The 24,081-nt window shown below is 37.7% G+C and overlaps 1 protein-coding gene across 3 annotated transcripts; it reads right to left on the bottom strand.

The window, feature by feature from the left end:
• Positions 1-486: 486 nt before the first annotated feature.
• On the bottom strand, positions 487-19,264 carry CLK4 (CDC like kinase 4). 3 transcript variants are annotated; one of them, XM_027867296.1, is made up of 13 exons: positions 19,151-19,264; positions 15,041-15,201; positions 12,411-12,633; positions 11,153-11,243; positions 10,690-10,756; positions 9,418-9,534; positions 9,150-9,316; positions 8,970-9,064; positions 8,754-8,883; positions 7,507-7,589; positions 4,585-4,664; positions 1,070-1,160; positions 487-985 (listed from the first exon to the last, which is right to left on the bottom strand). In XM_027867296.1, exons 2-13 carry the CDS (start codon positions 15,199-15,201, stop codon positions 845-847), a joined length of 1,446 nt encoding a protein of 481 aa, XP_027723097.1. In that variant the 5' UTR covers positions 19,151-19,264; the 3' UTR covers positions 487-844. The 3 variants fall into 3 exon arrangements, with proteins under 3 accessions (XP_027723097.1, XP_027723098.1, XP_027723100.1); XM_027867297.1 differs by lacking the exons at positions 11,153-11,243; positions 12,411-12,633; XM_027867299.1 differs by lacking the exons at positions 11,153-11,243; positions 15,041-15,201; positions 19,151-19,264 and having other exon boundaries at positions 12,411-12,498.
• Between the last annotated feature and the right edge of the window lie 4,817 nt (positions 19,265-24,081).

The following is a 24,081-nucleotide window of genomic DNA, read 5'->3' as shown; positions in this document are numbered from 1 at the left end:
GTTTTAATCATTAAGATTTCTTCTGGAAGCCCAACTGAAAAGTACTAAAAATATTTACTTTTTCTTTCACTTCCACTTTTGTACCCTAATAAGAGGGTAATTAAACTACCGTGAGGTCGCGCGCACGCGCGCACACGCACACACACACACACACACACACACACACTCTCTCTCTCTCTCTCGTTTAAAATGAATACTGAACAAAATAGAAGCCTTTCCTACTTCCTGCAAAATTTCACCATGGCCAATGTCACTAAATAAAAAAATTACAATTTAATAAAATGTCAACTGTAAACATGTCCTAGCTATATAAGGGAAAATATTCCCTAAGAATCAGAAACCATTGGCATATTAAATTGCAAAAATCTACTTAGCTACATCAAAGCAATACTTATCTGCTTAACAATTACAGGAAGTTTTAAAGGTTTAAAAAAAAAGTTCACATTCCAAGTTTTTGATAAAGAATATTCATTTTAAAAATAAAGTAGTCAAGGTCACCCTTGCTCATAAAGATCACTTGAAAGCATCAATCTCTATTTACAAAGAAAACTAGATCAACATTTACACTGGACAAATGTTACCATGCCAAAGATCTCTAAAAATGGTAACTAATTCTTTAAAAAATGAAAATTAACTTTAATTTTTTACATTAACATTCATTATCAAGACCATACTTGCTTAACAAGATAAATATGGCATTGATACAAAACATACAGTATTTACATCTTTAAACTGTACAAAATAATTTAATGTTTACAAAAATATTAGAATGCTTAGTTGACTGACACAGTCTTATGTAATCTCCGCTAGAGAAGTTATATAGTGAGACCACTGATTGTACATTTCATTTCTTTTTTAATAAGTCAAAGAAAGGATGTTGTAATGCTTCATCCAAGGTAATTCTTTTAGCTGGATCATACTCTAACATCCTTCGAACTAGGTCAAATAGATTCTCATGTTCTGCATCATGACAAAGCATGAATTCCTGAAAGAAAAAAAAAATAAGTATTTAAGAAAGCGATGGGCTTAAGAATTCAAATAGTGAAAAATGTATCTCTACTTATTTTACCTTTAATGGTTTGCAACGTCTCCTAACATATCTACCAGCAGAACTATGTTCATCCCAATCCAACTGATTGTGGTGAAAATATTTGCGTTTTCTAAAAGAAAAAGTTCGAATTTTTACCAAACGTAAATTATGGATCATAAAAAAACCAATAAAAATTCTCATTAAACATTCTGACAGCTATATAAGAAAATACTTTTATAAAAAGCTCACTCCAGTTACAAAAAACATTTTCAGTTCACTACACCTTAGCACTGTAAGTAAACCTAATTTTAAGTTTTAACTTCAGTAGTATGGATATGGATACACAAACACCAATACACATATCACTCTCCAAGATGCAGTTGCAATCCATCACTAGTATAAGAAATCAAGTATCTGCAATTCTTGGACCAAAGACGTTAGGTCTAGACCATTAAGTGTCAACTGTATGGAAGATTCAGCACTGCAGTTTCACAATAGCCATCCTTGTGACTCTGAACATTGAAGTATCACTACCTACCCTTTCTTTCAAGTCAAAGAAGAATAACAAGGTATACCTGCTACTCACTAAGACTATAATACCTGTACCCTTGATCCTATTTCCTCTTTAGCATAAGACCTTACTTTAAGAATCACTGAACACCACAATCACTCCCTGACCCACCATGGATCTTCAATCTACCAAGGTTCATTCCTATTAGCTTTCAAATATACTTAAGTCTCTCAAATTCTAAAATATCATTCTTCATCTTTTTTGCTACCTGTACCATCTCTCCCTTTCCCCTTAAGTTCTCGACATTTCAAAGACAATCTACACCTGATGCCTCCTACTTCCCTATTACCCACTCATTCAAACCACTAACGTCTAGTTTTTGCTTCCATCGCTCTACTGAACTTTTCTCAATGAGCATTCTTAGAATCATAGGATAATCACAGGATAACAGTTGAAAAGAACTTTTGGAGGATGAAGAACTGAAGCTAAAAGAAGTGAATTCCAATAGCCTCTTCCCTACCCCAGCCCTCATTTTCCTTAACGCCTCTGCAGCATGTCCCCCCAATTTTAGTTTCAATTCCAAATTCTCTCCCTCTCACTCCCCCACTTATTGAAAAGATAAGAAAAACAAAGCACACTATAAATATGTATAGTCATATAAAATAAATTCCCATATTAGCTATGGTCCCAGTACTCCCTTCCCCTTGCAAAAGAAGACGTGCTTCAATCTGAACTCTGGACCATTAGCTCTGTATCTGGGGTTGGGTAGTATGTTTCTTCATAAGGCCTTTGGAATTATAGTTGGTTATCATGTTGATCAGGGTTGCTAAGTCTTTCAGAGTTGATTGTCCTTACAACACATTAACATTATATAAACTGTTCTACAGGTTCTGGTTCTTCATTCCAACTCTGTTGCATTTAACACTGTTGATCATTTAACATTCTTCTCTCTTTGTATGTGCTCTCTTCTCTTGGCTTCAGATACCACTTTTCCCTGGTTCTCCTAACCACTCCTGTCTCATCTTCTTCCCCTCAATTAAAATGAATACTTTTGGCCCTCTTTTCTACATATATTTTCTCCCCAGGAAATTTCACCCACTGCTCTAAATTCAATCTCTGTGTAGGTAACTCCCAACTCTAGACCTTCAGTCCTGACTTCTCGGCTCCAGAACCAAATATCTTCCCATAGGTTGTGTCATGTACCTATCCACAAGCACCTCAAACTAAGCGAGGCTGAAAAGTAAAGTGGCATCTTAATGAAGAATCTTAAATGTCTAGCAAAGGAGTTTGAACTTTACTGTGTAGACAACGAGGATTTTCTGAGCAGGAATGACATAAAAGTTGCATGGGTAAGTTTGGTCTGGCAATGGTATAATGGGAGATATGAAGACCAGTTAGAAAGTTATTCCAACAGTCCAGGGTGGGAATAATGAGAACTGCTAATAAAGTAAAGGTTCTTTATGTATTAAAGGCATTTTCCCAAAAATCTAAGTCAAAGGCCACCCTCCTCCATCCAATCTTTCTTCATCACTATTCTGTCAGTAGTAATTTTCCCCATTTCCAATCTCACATAAGCAAGCACTTTCTTTTGCACCTCTCTAATGTATAACTGGTATTTGTGTCAGCATTATATTCTCCCAAATTTGAATCTGAGATAGGGCCTAGGTCTTTAAACTTCAGCACAGTGCTTGGCAAAGAGTAGGCAATTTAAAATGCTTAAGTGAATTTAACATACCCATCTTTTGCGTGCATCTGCACTATTATGTTACTAATAATAGCTTTCTTGCACTGTAGCTCAATCTACACAGAAAAAAATCATCTTTCTGACTGCTCAATTTCCCCTCTCTGGTGGCTATCTTTACTCTTTTTCACAGATATTTCTCCAACTTCCAGCCTTAGCCTCCTGCTTTTACAATCATACAAATCTATGCAAGAAACAAAAATAGTCAACGGTTAGGTTTTTGCACATATATTTTTCCTCAATTCACTTTGTTTCGGTCAGATTAAAACACAAAGGGGACGTGTTGTGTACCATTATGCAAATAATCAATGAAAATTTTCAGAATACAGCTGTGGAAAATGAGCCTGCTGCCTACCACACACTTAGTAACCCATTGCTCTGGGGTATAGGTTTGACCATTAATTAGCAAAATAAGTTATATCAAAATCCAAGTTATTTGTAAGTTCCACAAGATCTAGCATAAAAATCCAAAATTTTTAATCAATCTACATCATCATTCAAAATACTCCACAAAAGAAATAGGCCTGTGTCTTCTAACCCTCTAGACTAATTACTTCTCTGCAGGAGCCTAAAGTACTTAAGGAAAGCACACTCCCCACACTATAGCTAAAGAAAATAAAGACAGATCTCTTGAGAATTTGGAACCAAACATCAGCCTGAGCTACTTTCAAACTAATAGCTCTAGTGGTCAAGAAACTTAATTGCTAAAGGTACTCAGGCTCTATTTCTAAGTAAAAGTCTTATTGCACCAATATTCTATTATATAAGTAAATAACCACGGGAACACAAAAGCCTATGACAGCATAACACATGCTCTAACAGGTCCTACATCAAGATGGAGAGGTTTTCAGACAGGTCAGGCACCAAACCATACATCTCCTAGCCTCACTAGAGTGAAATATCACCAGGCTGGCCCAGGATAATTGACTAATTTTTGGTCATAGCAATTTTCAAAGAGTCTACTACTAGAACAAGGTCCTATTGCCAGTACCAAAGCTCATCAGGGATAAAGAAACAAAGCAAAGTATTTCTACCTGGGGCCATTACTTTCTTTGGAATGGAGCAGAGACTGCTTTACATCAAATGGGCCTGCCATTTCCCACAGATGGCCTTCTATCTCCAACTCCTGTGCGTCTGCAGGCACACTACTCCCCCGTCACCCGTCTCCAATGCTTGGCACGATAGACCACATTAAAAAGGGCCCTCAATTTGACACTGAATCCTACTCTTAACAAAACTGAGTCTTACTTCTAAATCCACTATATGTACCCACTAAGAGTGCTGGTCTTGAATCATACTTACCTTGTTTTCTGGATCATGTGTGTTGGTATAGGTCCTAATATCCGTTCCATCATTGCTAAGTGTTCTTTACTATCATGTGTCTATAAAAAGGAAAGCCAAAAATCAAAATCAAAATTATCCTACCTTGCTGTATATATGCATTAAAACAGCCATCATAAATTTACAGAATGTTTTGAAAACATCAGATGTTAGATAATGGGCTGAGTTAGCTGCAAACCAAAAATTCAAAACTGTGTAGTTCCTTTCTATGAGCCATGTTGTTTGGCCCATACCAGCCCGCACCCCCAAAAAGGGTCTTAACTCTCTTTTATGATTTAGTAATTCTGAAGTAGAGAATTGAGGCCCAGGCGCAATAGAAGGTACAGATTTTAAAAAAGGAACAAGTTTAATGTAGATACTGAAATTACCTAGAAATCATTTATCAACCTATAGCCTGAACTGAAAATTAATCTCTACAGGATTTCTTCATTATATTCCTTGTACTATTCTCTTTTTCAGCTGCGAGGCCATTAACTGTGTGAAATCTGTGGCTAGTTCAATGTAAACTCAACAACTTACCACAATCCTTGAAAAACAACCTAACAGTCATGTCCTTAAAATAATTTTTGCTTGATCCTGGCTCCTGACAACTTGAAAACCATGGCTACTGTATTTCTTAAAATTGATTTAACATGCAATAATTGTTAAAACTTATGTAGTTCTATAAATTGTCCATAGAATCAACTAGCCCTCAACAATGAAGATATTAACACCAATTATACTGTCACAAGTTAAAAACCATTCACAGCAGAATTTTACTTTTTAAAATTTCTAGAATCAGAGATAATGTGTAGATAACCATTTCTAATCACCCAGAATGCTAGCAACCAGGCCCTCATTTTGCTTGCCTGAACTACTGCAATATCATTCTGATTGGTCTGCCTGCCTTCAATTTTGCCCCTCTCCAATCCATCCACAACAAAGCTATCAGACCAATATTCCTAAAATCCAGGTCTGACCATGTTCCTTACCTGGCTCAAGGAACATAGTTCTTTAATGCCTCAAGGATAAAATTCGACCTTCTCTGATTAGCATTTAAAACCCCTAACAATCTGGCTCCACCCTAACTTTCCAGGCTGACTACATATTACTCACCCTCTGCACTCTTCTATCCACTCAAACTGGCTTACTTGTTCTTCATACATGACATTCCATCTCCTGCCTCTATGTATTTGCATGGACTACCATATCTATAGAATCCTCTCCTCCAAAACTCTAGTTCCTCACTGCCTGTCCCTTCAAGGATCATCTCATGTGCCTTTTCAAGAGGCCTTTTCTAATTTCCCCACAGTTGTTACTCTTGTCTCCTGCATCATGCCAATCATTTTAACTTTTTACATATCCTTTATTTATGTACTTACCTGTGAACATTTTGTATTTTGTACAGTAGAACGTAAACTGCTCAAAGGCAAGGATTTCCATCTTTTGTATTTTTATTCCAAACAGTAAAAAGTGCTTAATGAATATTTGTTGATTGCTGATATCACAACTAAAAGAGTTTTGGTTGGTAAGTCAATATTGCACACAAATGCACACAATATATATGGACACAATGTAGGATGATCCAATTATTCTGCTAATTCGATAAAGGATTGTGTGTGTGTGTGTAATTATTACATATGTAAAACGTTAACATTTAAATATTACATATCGTACATATATAGAACTTTTTTTTTTTTTTACTAATACCATGTTTATATGCTAAATCAAGTGTTTATGAAGTTACTTGGTTCAAGAATTATTTCAGAAGTTAGGATTAAAACAAAATTCAGACCAGATTTATAATCCAAGCTAATAATCTTCACTGTACAAAATACATCAAAGCTCACTTTATAACCACTAAACCTAAAATTTTCATACAGGAACCATATGCTGGGAGTAAAACAAAACTAAAAGTAGAAGCAGGCATCTTATTCAAACTTCAACTACTAAATCTAAATATTACTAATCTCTTAATTCTTTGACTGTCAACACAATACCTAAAATCATAGGTACTACTTCATTTATATATTCATCCTTCCAAAATTTCTAAAACTGGTTTAAAAAAGAACCACGATTAAGTAGATTCAGCTTTGAATATATTTTCACCTTGAACCATTTTCCCCCTATACACTCAAAAAACTCTTACCAATATTCTGGTATGTGGCACCTATGAAGAAGCAAGTTGGAGGAAGACCTTGACCAATATCCAGTAAGTACTCATGTATTAGCTACTAACAATCACCCTTCCTTTAACTGAGGTTAAGTAAGTAACTTGTTCAAGGCCAGTCTGATAGTCATACACAGTCAAGACTAGACTCAATTCTAACATTCTAACTAGGTTAAGGTCTCTATAAATTCAGAAGATTTTTTTTAACTGAAAGTCTAAGTAAATTAATTTTTTCAACTTTAAACATAACACATAATTGTGCAACTATTGTGCTATGAGAAGTAGATGATGACCATTTTGTGTGTATAAAAATAAAAAAGGCAATTTGGTCAGCTCTGGAGTTTGGGTTTGAGCATTACTGCTGATACAGACTACCATGTGGTTATGGGCAAGCCATTTAACTCTCTATTCCCTATATAACTGTAAGATATAAAGTACTGACCAGCTGCCAACTTGCACTGATAGACAAAAGTTCCCTTTCTGAAAGAAAACACAGGTCTTCCCTCTCCCCAAAGGATCAAGCAAAAAACTATATGAAATTACTAACTACTAATCCAATATGTAATACTTTAATTTCATGTTCTTACTCCATAGATCTGTTGTGGGATGAAATGAGTGTGTACAAAGAGTGCTTTGCAAATCACAAAGTGCTTTGAAATGTCAGTTATTATGACTTTTACCTTTTTGTCCTCATATTTATTTAATAAATTATATTCTCGGTATTAGGTACTTACCTGAAATACTGTGAAACCAAGATAATATTCAATAAGAATGCAGCCTATGCTCCAAACATCACAGGGCTGAGACCATCCCAGTGCTAGTGTAAAAAAGAAGAAGTTACTTTATCTTTTAAACATTTTTTCAAAACCAACATTTACTATTCAGGTTCATCTGTTGCATAATTAAATGTATACATGTGTGAACATATGTATAGATTCATTAACAACTAGCAATGTCAGTGACAATTCCAATAGAATAACCACAACCTAGATTTCCCAAATCTATACTTTTGATAGAATAATGAAATTTAGCTAACTACAACTTATTTTGATCCTTAAAGAGAAGCTGCTTCTTTTAAAAATAAAGATTTTAAAGACAAATTAAAATGACTATCAACAACATGAATATGTTTATGAAGAAAAAGAATCTATGATTATAGAACTTAAAAGATATGGCTTAGTAAGATCAAAATTTCAGAGCTAGAAAGGACCTTAAGACTTCATTTAGTTCAAACTTTCTCTTTTTATAGAGGATGAAACACGTACAAAATGGCTGAGTGATTTGACCAAAGTTACAGTGAGTTAGAACTAGGGCTCTGGTTTCTTGATAGACAATTGAGTACTCTTTCCTTCTACTACCCCTTGAAAGCAGACCCACTGCAAAAGACTATCCAGGAAAAAAGTAGCTCTGATAGAAGAGCAGAGGCAAACATGAAAACTGGGGAAAACACTGAAAGTTAAAAAGGTGACTTCATGTAATCCATGAATCCCCAACTTTTTTTAATAACTGTACCTGAAGGTGTGAGAAAGGAAAAAAAGAACAGATGGCATGGGCTGACACTCTGTAATCAATGAAATCAAGCTTCACAATTTACCAAAAGAGGAGCCTTAAAGCACCCAGCAAAGCATCTTATGAAAGTGGCAATCTTATGTTCCAATAACGTTATAGAAAGAAATACTTCTCAACACCAGGATTTTCTGACAACTTAATACGTGTTAATGTCACTCACTGGCCAAAAAGAGTACAATTCTAATGAGCCCATAATCTAGATTTGTATACATTCTTGAAATATAACCATCTGCTACTTATTATGTTACAGGGATCATACTTCACTTCACACAATCACCCTAAAGATGGGTACGTATACCAAATGTCAACATACTGCTCAGTTTATACAAGTACTCAAGGATTTTCCTTATAGCTACATGTAACAGAAAACTGATGAACTATAATGAAATTAACAATCTCAATGTCTACTAACCTAAAATGACTTCTGGAGCTCTGTAGTGTCGTGTAGATACTAAAGTACTGTGATGTTCATCATCATATGTTGCACTTCCAAAGTCAACAACTTTAATATCGGTATTTTTTAGTGTGCGTTCATCACGTTTCTGAAAGAGACTACAAGTTAACCATACATGAAAGAAGTTAAGATGAGTTAAAGACATCACACCATAATTATTATAAGCCAACATACCATTTTAGAGTTGTACTTGACTACATAGTCAGACTTAACAAACAAAATATTTTCAGGTTTCAGATCTGTATGGGTCAACTTATTATGATGCAAAACTACAAGAAACAGAAAGATGTTCGTTAGTTTTTATTCCTGAATTTTATCTTAAAATTCTAAGAAATTAATATTAAACATACTTACAATTTATGGACTGACAGATCTGATATGCCATCTGCCTGATATGGTCAAGTTGAAAGGGCAAAAAACTATTTTCTTTAATAAAATCATAAGTACTGAGTCCCAACAGTTCAAACACAATGCAAACATGACCATGATGATCAAACCATTCCAGCATTTGGACACATCGGCTGAAAATACATAGCAAAATAAAAAGAATTTTTAGATCACAGGATAGATATACTGCTTCCTACATAAAGCATGACAATTCATAGTCCAAATTCATACTTACAATACACTATTGGGATCAGTACTGTTTAAGTGCTCCAATACTTGGATTTCTGAACGAGCAGCTTCACGGTATCTACCAACATTTTTTACAATTTTCACTGCAACATGTGTATCATCCCTTAAAAACAAAAATCAAGTATTCATTTATTTATCAAATTCTATTTAACAAAAATGCTATGACCACCATAACATAGCAACCCAAAGCTTTGCTTAAAACTATGTTATTTAATAACACAAGATATAAGGGAAATTTATGTTGATATGTTTACTTAAAAAAAGAAAACTGGCAGATAGGTTATTTTAAACCCTGACATATATTCGCTAAAGTAAGTTTTCATAGCACATTTTGCAGGATTACACACATTCCCCTCACTTAAAAGTATTTCTCCATTGAAATCTACTCCAATGCCTCATTATGGCATGGAGATCACTCATTATATCAGTAGAATACAAGTTTTGGCAAGGCCTAAATTAAGGTGGAAAGACCTCAACCAAGAAACAAACTACCTAAATCTGTTGAAACTCATCACTAGGTTGGTTGTATGGTGACTAAAACTTTTGCAGGGAGAGAGTGGGAAAAGCATGAGGCATACAGACCACCAAACTAGGTGTTGCAATTTGCATTTAAGGAAGGAGCACCCCACACCAACAAAATCATAGGTGCTTGAGGTCTGAAGTAAAATACTACACAAATTCACTCTCCAAAAGGCTTCTAGCTAGCTGCCTTAAATGAGTCATTTTGATATTTACTGCATTTCATACTTAGCAGTTTTCAGAAGTAAATACTTTGATTTCCTACAGTGATGATAAAAACCAAAAAAGAGAGACTAAAAATTTAGCCTGGGCACGGTGTTTGCTATCACTATGAGCAATCTACATAAATATCTTTCACTGCCTCCTCCCCCAAAACATATTTGGTCACTCAATACCTCTCACCTCCCTGCCAAATGGATCCAAGAACAGACAGTGGAGCAGCTCTACACCTCTCTCCCCTAGAGTAAGGGTACTAAAGACAAGGAAACATTAGTCCCTAACCTGCCACTGATTTGAACACCTCTTTAATTTCATAGACTCCCACCTGATTCAGTATATCTAGTCACAATCTGATCCATCCAACACAATTAACAAATTGGTCTTTCATTTGGTCTATTCTCCAGGAAACAAAAAGAGCAACACCCCAATTATCACTCTCACAAGTAAATAGTCATTCCCATTCAAAATAACACAGCCCACAGTTTTCATATGAATATTCAAAAACAAATGAAAAACTTACATGTCATGATCAATGCATTCTACTACTTTGCCAAAAGCTCCTTCACCCAAGGTAGCAACAATTTCATCTAAAGTAAAGAAAAAAAAGACTTTAAGTTCAGAGCAACTGATTATCAACTTATTCAAACAATAAAATGCTATCAATATAGATTATTTTCAAATGTCACTATTAATGTATAACTAAGGTCTCAGCACTCAAATAAGTTATTTTATCGTCAGCTGCTACAAAAACAATTAGATACAACTATCTTTCTTGCTCTAAGCTCAAATTCCATCATCTATTTTGAAACTTTAGAATAGGAATATTTAAATTCTACAAAAAAGAAGAAATGCAAAACAAACAAACCCACAAAAAACAAAACAAAAAAGCAATGAAGAGTTTTTTTTAGCCCCCCGCTGACATACTATTCTTAACAGATTATTCTGTCTGCAAAGTTAAAAAAGTGTTGAAAAATATTCTATACATCTTGCTCTTAGTACGTCTCCACTTTGACAGATCAGGTGACCCTCCTCATCATCCTCTATACTCCTGGATCTTTTCCTTCGGTGACTCTTCTGGAACGGCAAGTGGGCAGCACCAAGATCGTCCAGCCAATCAATATATCAGAGTGAATTCAGGGCAGAATACGCAATTCATTCAGCGGGGAGATATTCAGGCATTCAGATACGCACCAGGCCACGAACAGTTGGCAGGAGCAATTTCAAATTCAGTCCCCAGAAATTCACAGGGCACAGTTTATGTTACAGAAGAAAAACATGGCAAGGAACAGATTTTCAGATAAGATACTTAAAGTTGCAATAGAAAAAACAACACAATTGTTTCTTTAAACACTGATATAACTGAAGTCTGAAATTTAAAGAATGCAATGTCATGATTTACTAATCTCTTGCTACCAGGTTTATTTAAAAGCTTATGCGTTGAGAGTTGAGTTCTTTAGTTGTCAAAAAGTTTAAAAATGCCAAGATTATTTGAAAGTAGCTCTTATCAAGCAATATTTTAAAACATACATCAATAAAATGAAAGGGGAAAAATAAAAGCTATTTAATTGCAACGTTCAACCTAATAAATGCTGTGCTACCAAATACCACTTGGGGAAAAAAATAAATTTAAAATTGACACATGAAATAGCTGAAGATGTTTAAAAGTAGGCAACACTTTCAGATCACAAATTACACATTCAGCACCCATGCTCAGAAACTCAATTAGGCCGGCTGCAGACACTGAAGCACTGTTCCGTGGAACTACATATCTCCACATTAACAGGTTTTAGTTAACCACCAGTGCAGTTTTTTGTATTGCTTTCTGAAATTTCAGGAAAAGGATGCATGTCTTTAACTTTTCAGTTCTATGAAGGTTTCGGATGTATAGGAAAGAAGGGTGCTTTACTTTATTATAATATAGTTTATGCTGATGTTTACATGATAAACACAAAACCAAAATATCTTCTGGCATTAGTTGAAAATAAGTGGAAAATCAATTATATCAAACCTAAGATTTGGCCTGTTGAAAATGAACAAGTATAGATAAATGAGTGTTAGTTGATAGGGATTACTTATGGAAATCAAAACAGAAAATTTCATTTAGGGATCCATACAATGTATAAATACAGCTGTAACATATTTTCAATTAAAATTACATATATAATGAAGCTTTCCCAAACTCTTGTGCTCATAAAGAGCTCTTACAAGAATCTAGCCAAAATAAAAAAAAATCAATCATACCGAATGTGATTGATGGCTTGAACAATGTCTATTACGCTTCCTTTTTGGACTACTTCTCCTGCTTCGGCCTGAAGATTTACTGCAGTGGTTGTGATAACTGCTTTCATAGTCTCTATGATAATGTCTATGATCATATCCTTCACAGTAGTCATTTCTGTATTCATCAACATATCTCCGCTCACGATAATCTCTCTCATTTAAGGATCTTACTTCCAAATAATGACTGAAAACACATTTAAAGTACACGCTAATCATTCTTTTGCTTCAGATATAGCAGTTCTAACATAAGAAGTTATACCAAGAGCTTCTGGTGTCACAAAGCTATTTTGCCAAGGGAAGAACAACTAGCAAATTAATTTAAGTTTACATTTCTCCCAAAGGTAACTGCTAAAGAAAAGAATTTTTCTTAATCACAGCCAGACTAGTAAAAGAAGAAATGTGCTTGCATTTCACAAGTCCTTGTGGATCTTTTATTGTCTTACATTTCACAGAGAAGGAACAAATTTATTTTAAAATCGGAACAGCTATATTATATACTATATTTCAGATCCCATGATAAAAGAGAAAAAATGGCTAAGGCAGACAAAAGAGTATACTGTTCTATAGCTAGTAGTCCTTTTTAAACTGTGGAATTATTAATCATTCACTAAAGAGAAAGATTAGATTTTTTTTTCTATTAAGCACATAAACTAAGTTACTTAAAAACACTTAAAACTGCACAAGGCATCATCATGAAAAGCAAGTACCACAAAAGAACTTTTCCTTTAGTGCCACTGTGAAAAAATTACTGGGCTGGATGTAAAGGAGTCTAAATATGAAATACATAATTTTCTAATATGCATAACCAACATTATTCAATCTTTTCCTTCTTATATATACAAATATAAACATGTTCAGTGGAGCATACAGGAGAACTCTGCAATCAACAATAATTGAGAATCCCAACAGACTTTCTCACTATTCAATTTTACACTAGAGACTATTTTTCATTTATTAGTCATTAGTCTGATGGAGGAACTCCAAAGCTGTATTAGCACTGGAATCTGACATAATCATTGTTATAGTCACAAGTTATTGTGGTATAGGGAAAATAGGACTGGACATGAGTCCTAAGACTTGGGTTCAATTCCGAGATTAGACATTTAATAGGGGTGTACAAGGCACTTCATCTTTGTGAGCCGCAATTTCCTCATCAGCAAAATGGGAATAACACTTGACGCTACACAATTCTGAGGAAAGCATTTTGTAAGCCTTTAAGGCCTACATAAATTTGAGCTATCATTACTATTTTAAAATTCTATCAAAAGGAAAGCCTTATGAACCATATTTTACAGTTTCTTGGAACAAGCCTAAGAACAGGCTCAATGTTTTACAAAACAAGTCCACTTAAGAGAAAGAGGGGAAAAATTATATTGCTCTACAGTAACCCCTACTGGCTAATTTAGAATACCTACAATTCCCCAAAGGTTCTCCCCAATCAAAGCAAAACAGAACAAAACAGATATGAGAAAAGGAAATCTCTGAAGGCAGAGTTAAACATCGACTCTTGAAAAACTGATGCTTAATTCTCAAAGAGTCAATCCTCCTTAAAATGTTTACAGAAAACCTCATTTTGGTTAACTCATTACCCAAACGCTACATACCAGTAAGGATGAAATAAAACAAGTTTCAATACTGTTGAAATTTTGTAAAAACCAAGATTTCTTTATACATATTTTGATTAGCCTAGTGCTTTCATATTTATATATGTATATGTGTAAGGTATATTACATGTATATGTTTTACATGTAAATATACACACACACACACATTTAATAAGAAATGCTCCCAGTGAAGAACTTCCTTTATCAATGCAGATTAGCACCAGCTTTAAGAGTCAAAAGACTTGCCCAGGGTCTCAAAGCTAGTACAAATCAGAACAGGGCTTGAACCCACGTCTTCCTGATTTAGAGGTCAGCTCTAAATCCACTATAGGCCATGTTTATTTTTTTTCTTCCTAAATCACTGGCTTACATATTACTAGAGTGGTTTGCTATACTTTCCATTCAACAAATATGTGAAAGGCACCACGTAATGCACTAGAGACCAAAACAAAACAAAACAATCCTTGCCCTCAAGTTTAGATTCTAGGAGGGTAGGAGATAAAGCATATACAGAGATAGGTATGATACAGGGTAATTTGAGCAAAATGGCTGGAAAGATTAGGAAACCTTTCCCACAGCCTTCAGTGGGCAAGTTAAACCTTGAAAGAACGTAAGGATCCTGATCTTTCAATAATTCTAAACATTATGGAATTCGTTCTCTCCGTTCCATTCTACCCTTTCAAGGTCCAATTCAATTTGTATCTCCTTCCATAAAGCTTCTCCTTACTACTCTATCACCTCCTCTAAGTACTTATTTGTATTACTCATTTAGCACTGATATACTGCTTTACACTATTAGCTATCTTTTTGTGCATGCTTTATTTTATTTTGCTTCTTGGGATTACTCCACAGCACTTGGCACAGGTACCTTACACAGATCAATATATGCTCAATAAATACTTTTGACATTGAATTGAAAAGATAAAAGCTGAAAAACTACAATTTACATTAAGAAGTGTCACAACTTTATTAATTCAAATCATTTACCAATCTGCTTCTTTAAACTGTAGATGTGGTTTACAGTGCCTGTTCTCTTGCGTACTACTGTGGGATCTCTTCTTGCGTTTGTGACTGCTACTGTAGCTTTCGTGACCCCAGCTTTCTCTACCATCCCAATCAGGACAGTGAGTTCGTTTTGAATGCCGCATCTGTAAACAAAATACATAGAGGGGGAAAGGAGGAATGATAAAGGTTATATTCTAGGTTTAAATAATCACACTTAGTAAAAAGGAGAATATGTATTATCACTTCATAATTATAAACACTTTTTGCTTTATTTACTTCTATGAATCAAATGTTAAAAGGCAAACAGTATCAAGCAAATGCTACCTCTGTCCTCCAATAATTTACATAATGCTATTCAGCCTAAAGTAATGTAATTTTATTTCCAAGGACTACTAGATTAAATAATTTAAACAAGAAAAAAATTATGAGGAAGTTATTTTCCGTTCCTACATATCAGGGAGTTTAAAGCCCTCAATATCCTCTGAGGATATGCATTACAGATAAGAATGACCAAAAAGTAAAAAGCTATTGAAGAAATCTTTCTGCAAAGAATTTTGCAAAATGTAATTTGACACACAATCACCCTCATTTTATCTGCTTTTAAGCCACATTTAAGAGGTCTCATCCACATCTCCTTATCCACATCCAACCAAACAGGACATATCCAATCTCCCACCATCTCTATCAAAATGAAACATTCTACCATCCAACTGGGTGTCCAGTCTTCTTGTTTCCACTTTCACACCTCTACAAGCTGTTTGCTATTTACTCAAAAGGCCACCATATCCTAGTCAGACCCTTATCACTTCTCCCCCAGAACTATCACAATGACCTATATAGTTTTCCTACCTTGAGTATTTCCCCTCTCCAATTTATTATTCTCAAAAAGATGTCAAACTGATATTCTTAAAGCACCAGACTGACCATATATTTATTCACCTACTCAGGAAATTACAATGGCTCTCTATTCAAATGCCATCTCCTCTAGCATTTAAAGTCCTTCACAGCTTTACTCCAACATATCTTTCCAACTTTATGTATTATTCCCTTTCAAGAATTCTTCTGTAAAACTGGCTTTTCTTGCTATTATTACTCATACGACATTTTTCATCACATCTACGTGCCTTTGTGTAGATTGTCTCCCCCTGTTTGCAATGCACCCCCTTCCTCGCTACTACCTCTCAGAATCCTTCAAAACTCAGATCAAGTACTCATTCTATATGGGGCATTTTCTGATCCCCCAGCTTTCAGGGTCTGCCTATCCCATTACCTTGTATTTACTTTGTATATATTTTGATTGTACTTACATAGTCCTAATCCCACAGAGGGCAAGGACTCTCATTTTTGACTCTAAAGCCAAGCAAAGTGACACATAGTAAGCATTAAGTATAAACCCTTGTTGACTACCATATTTGTTTCATTCCTTTTCTATCTTCCACTGAACTGAATTTTCCTTCAAGTTCAGTCCTTAGGTCCAAACCAACTCTTTCTCCTCTCCACTGCAATTAACCTAGGAGAGTGAAATACAAATACTGTAATTCCCATGTGGCTGAGCCAGTATGCTCAGAAGCCAAAGGTCATTAAGTTGTAAATAAGAAGATGCACAAAGGGGGAAAGAAAACTTTCACTCTATTTCACAAATAGAGAAGGAAGCCAATTAGGAAGGTATTATGCAAACTAAATCAATTTAGCTAGCCAAAGCCAAAGAGCAAGCAAAAAACATTAGAAAAAATCATTCAATTAAGACAGTCCCAATTTTGACTTGGGATCTGATCCCTATTCTAACACTCAGAACCTGGGTGACAAGGCAAATCTCTTCCTTATCTTACTTTCCTAATCTTACTTTCCTCATATGTAATGAGGAGGCTGGACTAGATGATCTCTACAGGGACCTTCCGGATCTAAATCCCATAGTAAGGTAGAGCCATAGCTCTGCTGTCTCTCTTCTCCCATTACATTCCAAAAGTTTAGGAAAAAAAAACTTATGAATTACAGTTCTACTTGTGATAATTTATGTGTATGAGTCAATTAGTGTTACACCACAAAGTGTATTTTGAGTTTTAAAAAAGCCAGCTATCAATCATCAAAGCAATCAACTTCTTTTTGCAAATAGTCTACAAATGGTTAACATTAATTTTAAATCATTTTTTGCCAGAAATTCTTTGTAAAATAACTTGTATGTTTCCTTGACTTCTTAAATAGTCAAGTTTGTACTATTTTCTCGATGACTAAGGATTGCTTGTGCTGTTTCAATACACTGCAGGTCTACAGCTACTTTCTGAACACCAAAGAGAAAAACCAAAAACCTTCTTTGCAATGTTCACATCTTGCCTGTTATCTAATAGTCTTCCCACCCCAAACCCCTTCTAGTTTGCTGTTTCTAATCTATTGTGGAGAAGGCAGAAAACAAAATTCATAACACAACTGGTTTGGACTAGAGTCTAAAGAGAGTCTGACTCTTCCTTTATGAAATTGTATAGCTTTATTTACCTAACTTATTATAAATATAAAGCTCAGGCTTTATTTCAAATATTCAGACCTTTTTCATTTGAAGGACTAAGGCCCTCAAGCCTTTCACCAGGACAGATTGGGTATTACTATGCTATTTGATTTTATTTAGAATTAAAATCACAGAATGTAAGATAACTCTCAAATTTTCAGGCATATCAAGTAAACCTAAACACCCTTATGCATATAATTTAACAGATCCGACTGTATCTCTCTTAGAAAGCTACATCCAATGGATTACAAAAATGTATATGCAAGAGTTTATTTCTGCAGAGCAGCAAATTGTTAAACAATACTAGATGTCAGGCATTGCCTGAATCAGCTGACTTCTAAGATGATCATAATGATCTGTGAAATATATTTGTCCCGTCACTAAGAAGTCATTGCTCCAGCCCCTGAGAAAGTCTGGTTCATTGTCAATATCACGTTCTACCTAACAATTAAATAAGTCATCATACAAATAGCAGATCCTTGTTAATTCATCATCACCTCTGCAAAGGCAGACTAAATTCTATTAAGTCAAAGAGACCTGGGGTGATTTTTGGATTACAGGTGAGCCAGGTAAGGCTGAAAACAAGGCTTCAATTACAAACACCCCCCCCACCAAAAGCATACCTTCTACCTCACATACTTTCTGAAATACCAGAAATCTCTTTTTTTTTTCTTTCACAAAAAGCAATAGAGGAAAACCTGTGGTTCCAAGGAAAGCCTTTTTTTTTTTTTTTTTTTTTTTTAACGCTTAAGACGTAACAAACGTGGGGAAAAGGGTGACTTTCCAGGATCAACAGCGTCAGGCTTCCTTAATAATATACGGCTCACTGGACAGCTTGCACAAAGCTGGAGCACGTCCACCCCCTGGGGCACACACACAGACACAAACACCCCGGGGTGGGGGAGGAGGGAGCTGGGGGAGGAGGGAGCTGGGGGTTACACAGCAATTTCCAGCTCGCAAGCTCGCTCTAGTCCACGGACCCCGGCAAGGGCATCTCCTCTCGCCCCGCCCCTCCCAGCGCAGGCCAAGTGCGGGAGCGCTACTTTTGATAGTCCCCCTCCCCATTCACCGCCCCCCGCACTCCGGCCCGCGGGCCTTCCAAGCCGGCTGCGGCCGCGCCTGGCGCGGGGGCAGGGGCGCTGGCATTATTTCCCGGGGCCCAAGGACGTGGGTTCGAATCCTGACTTTGACACTTAGCACCCGTGTTCTCTAGGTTAAGTCATATCCCTGCTGAGCCTCAAGGTCCCCGTTTGTGCCACGAAGGGGCCTGAGGCTCGATGACCTCCAAGGTCCCATGCCCGCCCGGGGTCCCGTCCGCTCTGGGGTCTCAGCGGCAGCCCCGGGGCCCAACCGCCGCCAGCCCCGGGCCGGCTCAGCTGTCACGTCCAGGGCTGGCGGCCGCCCCTGCACCCCGCCCCCGTCCCGCGGCCCCGCGCTGCCCCGCAGGCCCCCGTCCGCTGCCCCCCCGCTCCGGCCCCGGAGCCCTCCGGCACCCCGGGCCGCCCCCGGGGCCCCGCGGTGAGACCTGGAGCACCCGGCCGCCGCCCGTCCAGACGCCCCTCCCCTGCCCGGCCGCCCGCCCGGGGCGTTACCTCGGTGCAACCCAAGGGTCCTCGGGACGAGCGACACAACCCAGCCTCCGCCTCCCCTTCCCGAGCCGCAGCTACAAGCGCTGGACAAAATGGCGGCCGCGCTGTCTCCCCCGGCCCTCCAGGATGCCGCGGACGCCTCCGCCGCCGCCCACGCCGCGCGAACGCGCCTGCGTGACAGTGCCCTCCTGCCGGGCGACGCGACGGAGCCGGGGCGCGCGCCACGGCGGGGGCGCGCCTGGCCAGACCAGCGTAGGCGCGTCCCCGACCCAAGGCGCGGGGGCGAGCCCGAAGCCCAGGCGGAGACAGCGCCGCTCCCTGGATCCTCCCCCCGGTCTCTCATTTCATTCCTCTAGTAAACACACCGGCAGGATACCCTGGGGCGGGCAAGATTAGCTGCAGACTCTGGGCCCACCCAGGGGCGGGTCCGAGACCAGCCCCGGGTGGTTCGATAAATAGTCCTGTCAGATGTCTCTCAGAGAAGACCTCTGTAGGCATCAGGCCCCCTGCTGTGCGCTAGCAGGTCGTTCTGGGGGAGGCCCAGGAGCCTCTGGGAGGTGGGGGGGGGGAGGGTGCAGGGACGCAGGGGATGCCTTGGCACAAAGGCGTGCCCTCCTCATCTCACCTCTGCCCCCTGGACCCCTACACCCCTTCAAGGCCCAGCTCAAGTAGGGAAAGTCTCATCTCCCCCATCCCCTCAAAATGTGGCAATTCTTTATTTTTTGTATATTTTTGAAAATTTACTTAACTATCCAAAGTTGCAAGGATAAAATAAATTTGAGCAGGAAGGTACCTTAGAAGCTATCTAGTACAAATCTCTCATTTTACTGATAAGGAAACTGAGGCTCAGAAAGGTTAAATGACTTGCCCATGATTACACAAGCTGTTGAGTATCAGAAGTGGGATTGAAACTCGTGTATGTGATGCAATGGATGAAGTGCAGGACTGGATAACCTGAGTTCAAATCCTACCTCAGATACTTACTAGCTATGTAAGCCCAGGCAAGTCACTTTAAAAAAAAAATTTGTTTGCTTTAGTTTCCCCATTTGTAAAGTGGGGATAATATAGTACCTACCTCTCATGAAGATAAAATGAAATAATATTTATAAAGCATTTTACAAATCTTAAAGTGCTATATAAATCCTAGTTGTTATCATCATCATCATCATTGGTATTCCCTACTCCAGATAGAGCAAGCTTTCTGCTAAGCCTCACTGGTGTTATATCCCCTCAAGAGAATGTAAGCTTCTTGAGGAAAGGAATAGGGTTTTGGGTTTTGGGGGGGTTTTGTCTTTGTAGCCCCAAAGCTTAGCACAGTAACCAGCACATTCTTTGTGTTTAATAAATGCATGTTGAATTGCATCGAATAGTAGACAAATAACCATGACACTGAGTGTGGTGAGAACACTAGGATGGTCTTTCAGATTAGAGGCACTTCTGGAAGTAAGTGGCAGTTGGGTTCTCAGGATGGGTCAAATTACTGGGGTCCTGTGATCCTACGATTTATCTTTACATCTCCTGGGGGTCTGCAAAAGCATTGATTGTCAGGGGGGCATCCCCTGTCACAACTATGAAGATGCCAAAAAGAAAGGTCTGGCCACTGTCAAATAGATCAATGTCAGAAACTGGTAAGGTTAAGGTTACAACTGCACTCTAAGGTCCATGGGCTTTCCCAGCTGCCCTACAGCTGAATGTGAGTGAGTTCCTTGAGAGCAGGGACTGTCTTCACATTTCTATTTGTATGCCTTCAAGACAGAGCTTTGCATAAGCATGTAATAAATGTTCTTTCATTGCTTATTTATTTTGTTATAAATTCCTTATTAATATTTCATATTTACTTATCAAGTGCAGGGGTTTTGTCTTCACTCTACAGCCTGTGGCCCAGTGCCAGACATAGGGTATGTCCTTAATAAATACTTGTTGAATTGACCAGAAAGTTTTAAAAATCCAAGTGCTATGTGAAAGGTTTGAGGAAACCTTATGTACCAGAAGGATCAGAATAGGCTTCTTGGAGGAGGTAGCTGTTGAGCTGAGCCTTAAAGGGTGGGTAGAAATTTAACAGGCAAAATAGAGAGAGAGAGCCGTCTAGTTATGGGGAACAGCAGCCAAAGCAAAGTAATGGAGGTATGAGAGTGAAGTACATGTCCAAGGGTTAAATAGTTGTCCAGTTTGTCAGAAGCATAAGGGGCATGAAAAGGAAGAGTAGGAAAAGTAAGGTGGTGGCATGCCAATTACATGTGGCCTTGAATGTCAGATGGAGGAGTCTGAAACCTCTCCAGGCCTCAGTTTCTACATCTGTAAAATGATGGAATTGGACTAGATAATCTCTAACATTCATGCAGTGTTAAAATCCAAAGAGGTACACTTTGAGTCAAACAACTTTCAGTGCCATGTGGGCAGCATTGTCCCTTTGGAAAGAAAGTAAAATTTTACTTTCCACTAAAGTCCAGCTTCCTCCTCATTTTATCCCCACCCCCTCTCTGCACTAGGCACCCACTGACATCATGTTACTGACTGACTATCCATAACTTCATACTATCCCCTTTCCAAAGTGTCCCAACAAAACTTCTCCAGACACACCCCTCATCAAAACTGACATGGCTGCAGTGTGACTGGTTTCAAATAAAAGGAAAAAAATTCTAGTTTAATAAAATAAAATGTTATTTTAAAATAACTTTTTAACCCTACTTTCTCATTGATACAAAGTACGAAGAAATATTTTTGAGCAAGAAATTCTAAAGATTATTCCCATACATGTTCCCCCAGCCTCCTGTCACAAGTACCATCATAATAAGATTCAACAAAGCACTAGATTTCTGAAAGATTGGCAATCCTTGCTGTTGACCATCAAGATCCTTTAAATTAAAGGAGTCTGAGTGGAATCAACTGATGAAACCAGTGTTTTAGGAAAAATTATTCCTGTGCAGGCATGATGAAATGACCCTCATACTTTTGGTGGGAGTTTTACGCACAGTGTTAGTTCTTGCGTGCATACTGTATTTGTGTTGTGAAATCATAATGGGCTTGGAGTCGACACTTCTTGGGGGGGGGGAAGAGACATGAGCCATGACTCCATAGAGTGCCTCAAGGATCTTCCCTTAGCCTTGTGATATTCAACAGTTTTTGTCAGTGATATGCATGATGGCTTTTCATATTTGCAGATGAAATCAAGTTAGTAGGGAAAGCCAACATTTTGGATGGTTGATAAGGATCCAAAAAGATCTGGGCAGGCTGGATCAATGGGCTGAGCTGATAAAGATGAAAATTATTAATAGAGAGAAATATAAGGTCCTACTCTCAAGTCCAAAAAAATCAATTGTATTGGTTTAGCACAAGAAAAACAAAGATAGATAATAAATTCATGTGAAAAATATCTAGAGACTTTTGCAGACAGTACTCTTGGTGTATATCAATGCTAAAATGACCTTAGACTTCATCAATAAAAATCTAGTGTCTAAAATGAAGAAGGTGATAATATTGAGTTGAATATTGCAGTTAAATCTAAGTAAGAAGGACACTGAAAAACTGTAACAAGTCCAAAGGAGAATGACCAAAAAAATGAAGAATAGAGTGCAGACCATGCCAATGGAAGGTTGGTTGGATAAATAGGGAATGTTTAGCCTGGAAAAGGCAAGATTTATGGAAAATATAATGGGGGATATATGTTTTTGAGTATTTTGAAGGATGTTATATGGAATACAGATGACATTTGTTCGTCTTAGCCACACAGGGCAGCATGAAAAAATAAGGGATAGAAATGACGTGGAGGCAGATTGCAGATCAATAGAAATTTCCTAACATTTTTGAACTGTTCCAAGTGGAATAGACTATCTTAGACAGTAGAGAGTTTCTCATGACTAAAAGTCTTCTAATGGAAGCTGGAATATTATAAGGGGAATTCCTGTTTGGGCTCAAATTGGATTTATGGATCTTTTAGGCCTGTCCTGGCTGGCCTCATTAGTCAGTACCTCATTTCTACTGTGACATCCTTGGAAGTCTGAGATGATGATGTCACAGCAGTATTTGTACCTGTAGAAAGTGAAGCTAGGATAAAACAAGCTACTATCACTCTTAGTTACCATATTCTGCAATTATTGTACCTGCGAATCCAACCTTCATTTAAAAAGACTCTTCCTAAGCAGAAGAAATATTGGCCTTTAGTGTGACTTATGGCTTCCCTTTTTGCTTGTAGGTTGAGTTAATAGTTTTGTTTGGAATGTAGTAGCTTGTAATTTCATAATTTGCATGCTTGAAGTTTGACAGTTTTTTTTTTATTTCCTCATAACTTATGTGAAAGGCTTCTACCTCCAAACCCAAGATAAATGTGATTTCTTTCAATATCATTCTCAGAGTAATTACTAATACCTGAACTGGGCAGTTTGCCTATCTGGAGATAACAGCTGCTGCCCAAGCACTGGTTGTGTGTTATCCTTAGCCTAATTTTGAAAACATAACCATCATTGACTCCCCCTCAGATAAATAACCACTGAGGGTCTTGAATGTGTGCCAAAGCTAAATTTGCAAAAAAAAAAATCAATCATGAAAAGTCAGAAAACACTGTCTATAAGTATAGCCACATGTACCCTGGCCAATCAGCATTCCCATATCTTCAAGACCTTAGGTGAAAAGAGACTTAATGATAAGCTATTTCAGAAGCAAAGTTTTCTTTACATAGAGAAAACAAAATCATTCTGGCCTCCAACTACATTACTGCTCTAGGTTCCTTCTGTAACGCTCAGGGACGCTGGTGCTTATATTTGCATGTTGAAGGCCGGTTGGAGAAATAGGACCTCCACAGGTCTGAAGGAGCATGTCTGTCAATTGGAAGTACCCTAGTGGGATTCTGGCAGCTTTCACATTCCATACATTCCATCCACTTGACCTACTATGCTCAAATATTGGATGAGTTTTCTATCAGGTTTTCTTTACCTTTT

Source organism: Vombatus ursinus, unplaced genomic scaffold (assembly GCF_900497805.2).
Source record: "Vombatus ursinus unplaced genomic scaffold, bare-nosed wombat genome assembly UNPS02014785.1, whole genome shotgun sequence".
NCBI lineage: Eukaryota > Metazoa > Chordata > Mammalia > Diprotodontia > Vombatidae > Vombatus > Vombatus ursinus.
The sequence above is the reverse complement of the archived record's forward strand: the minus strand, read 5'-3'. Positions and strand labels throughout refer to the sequence as shown.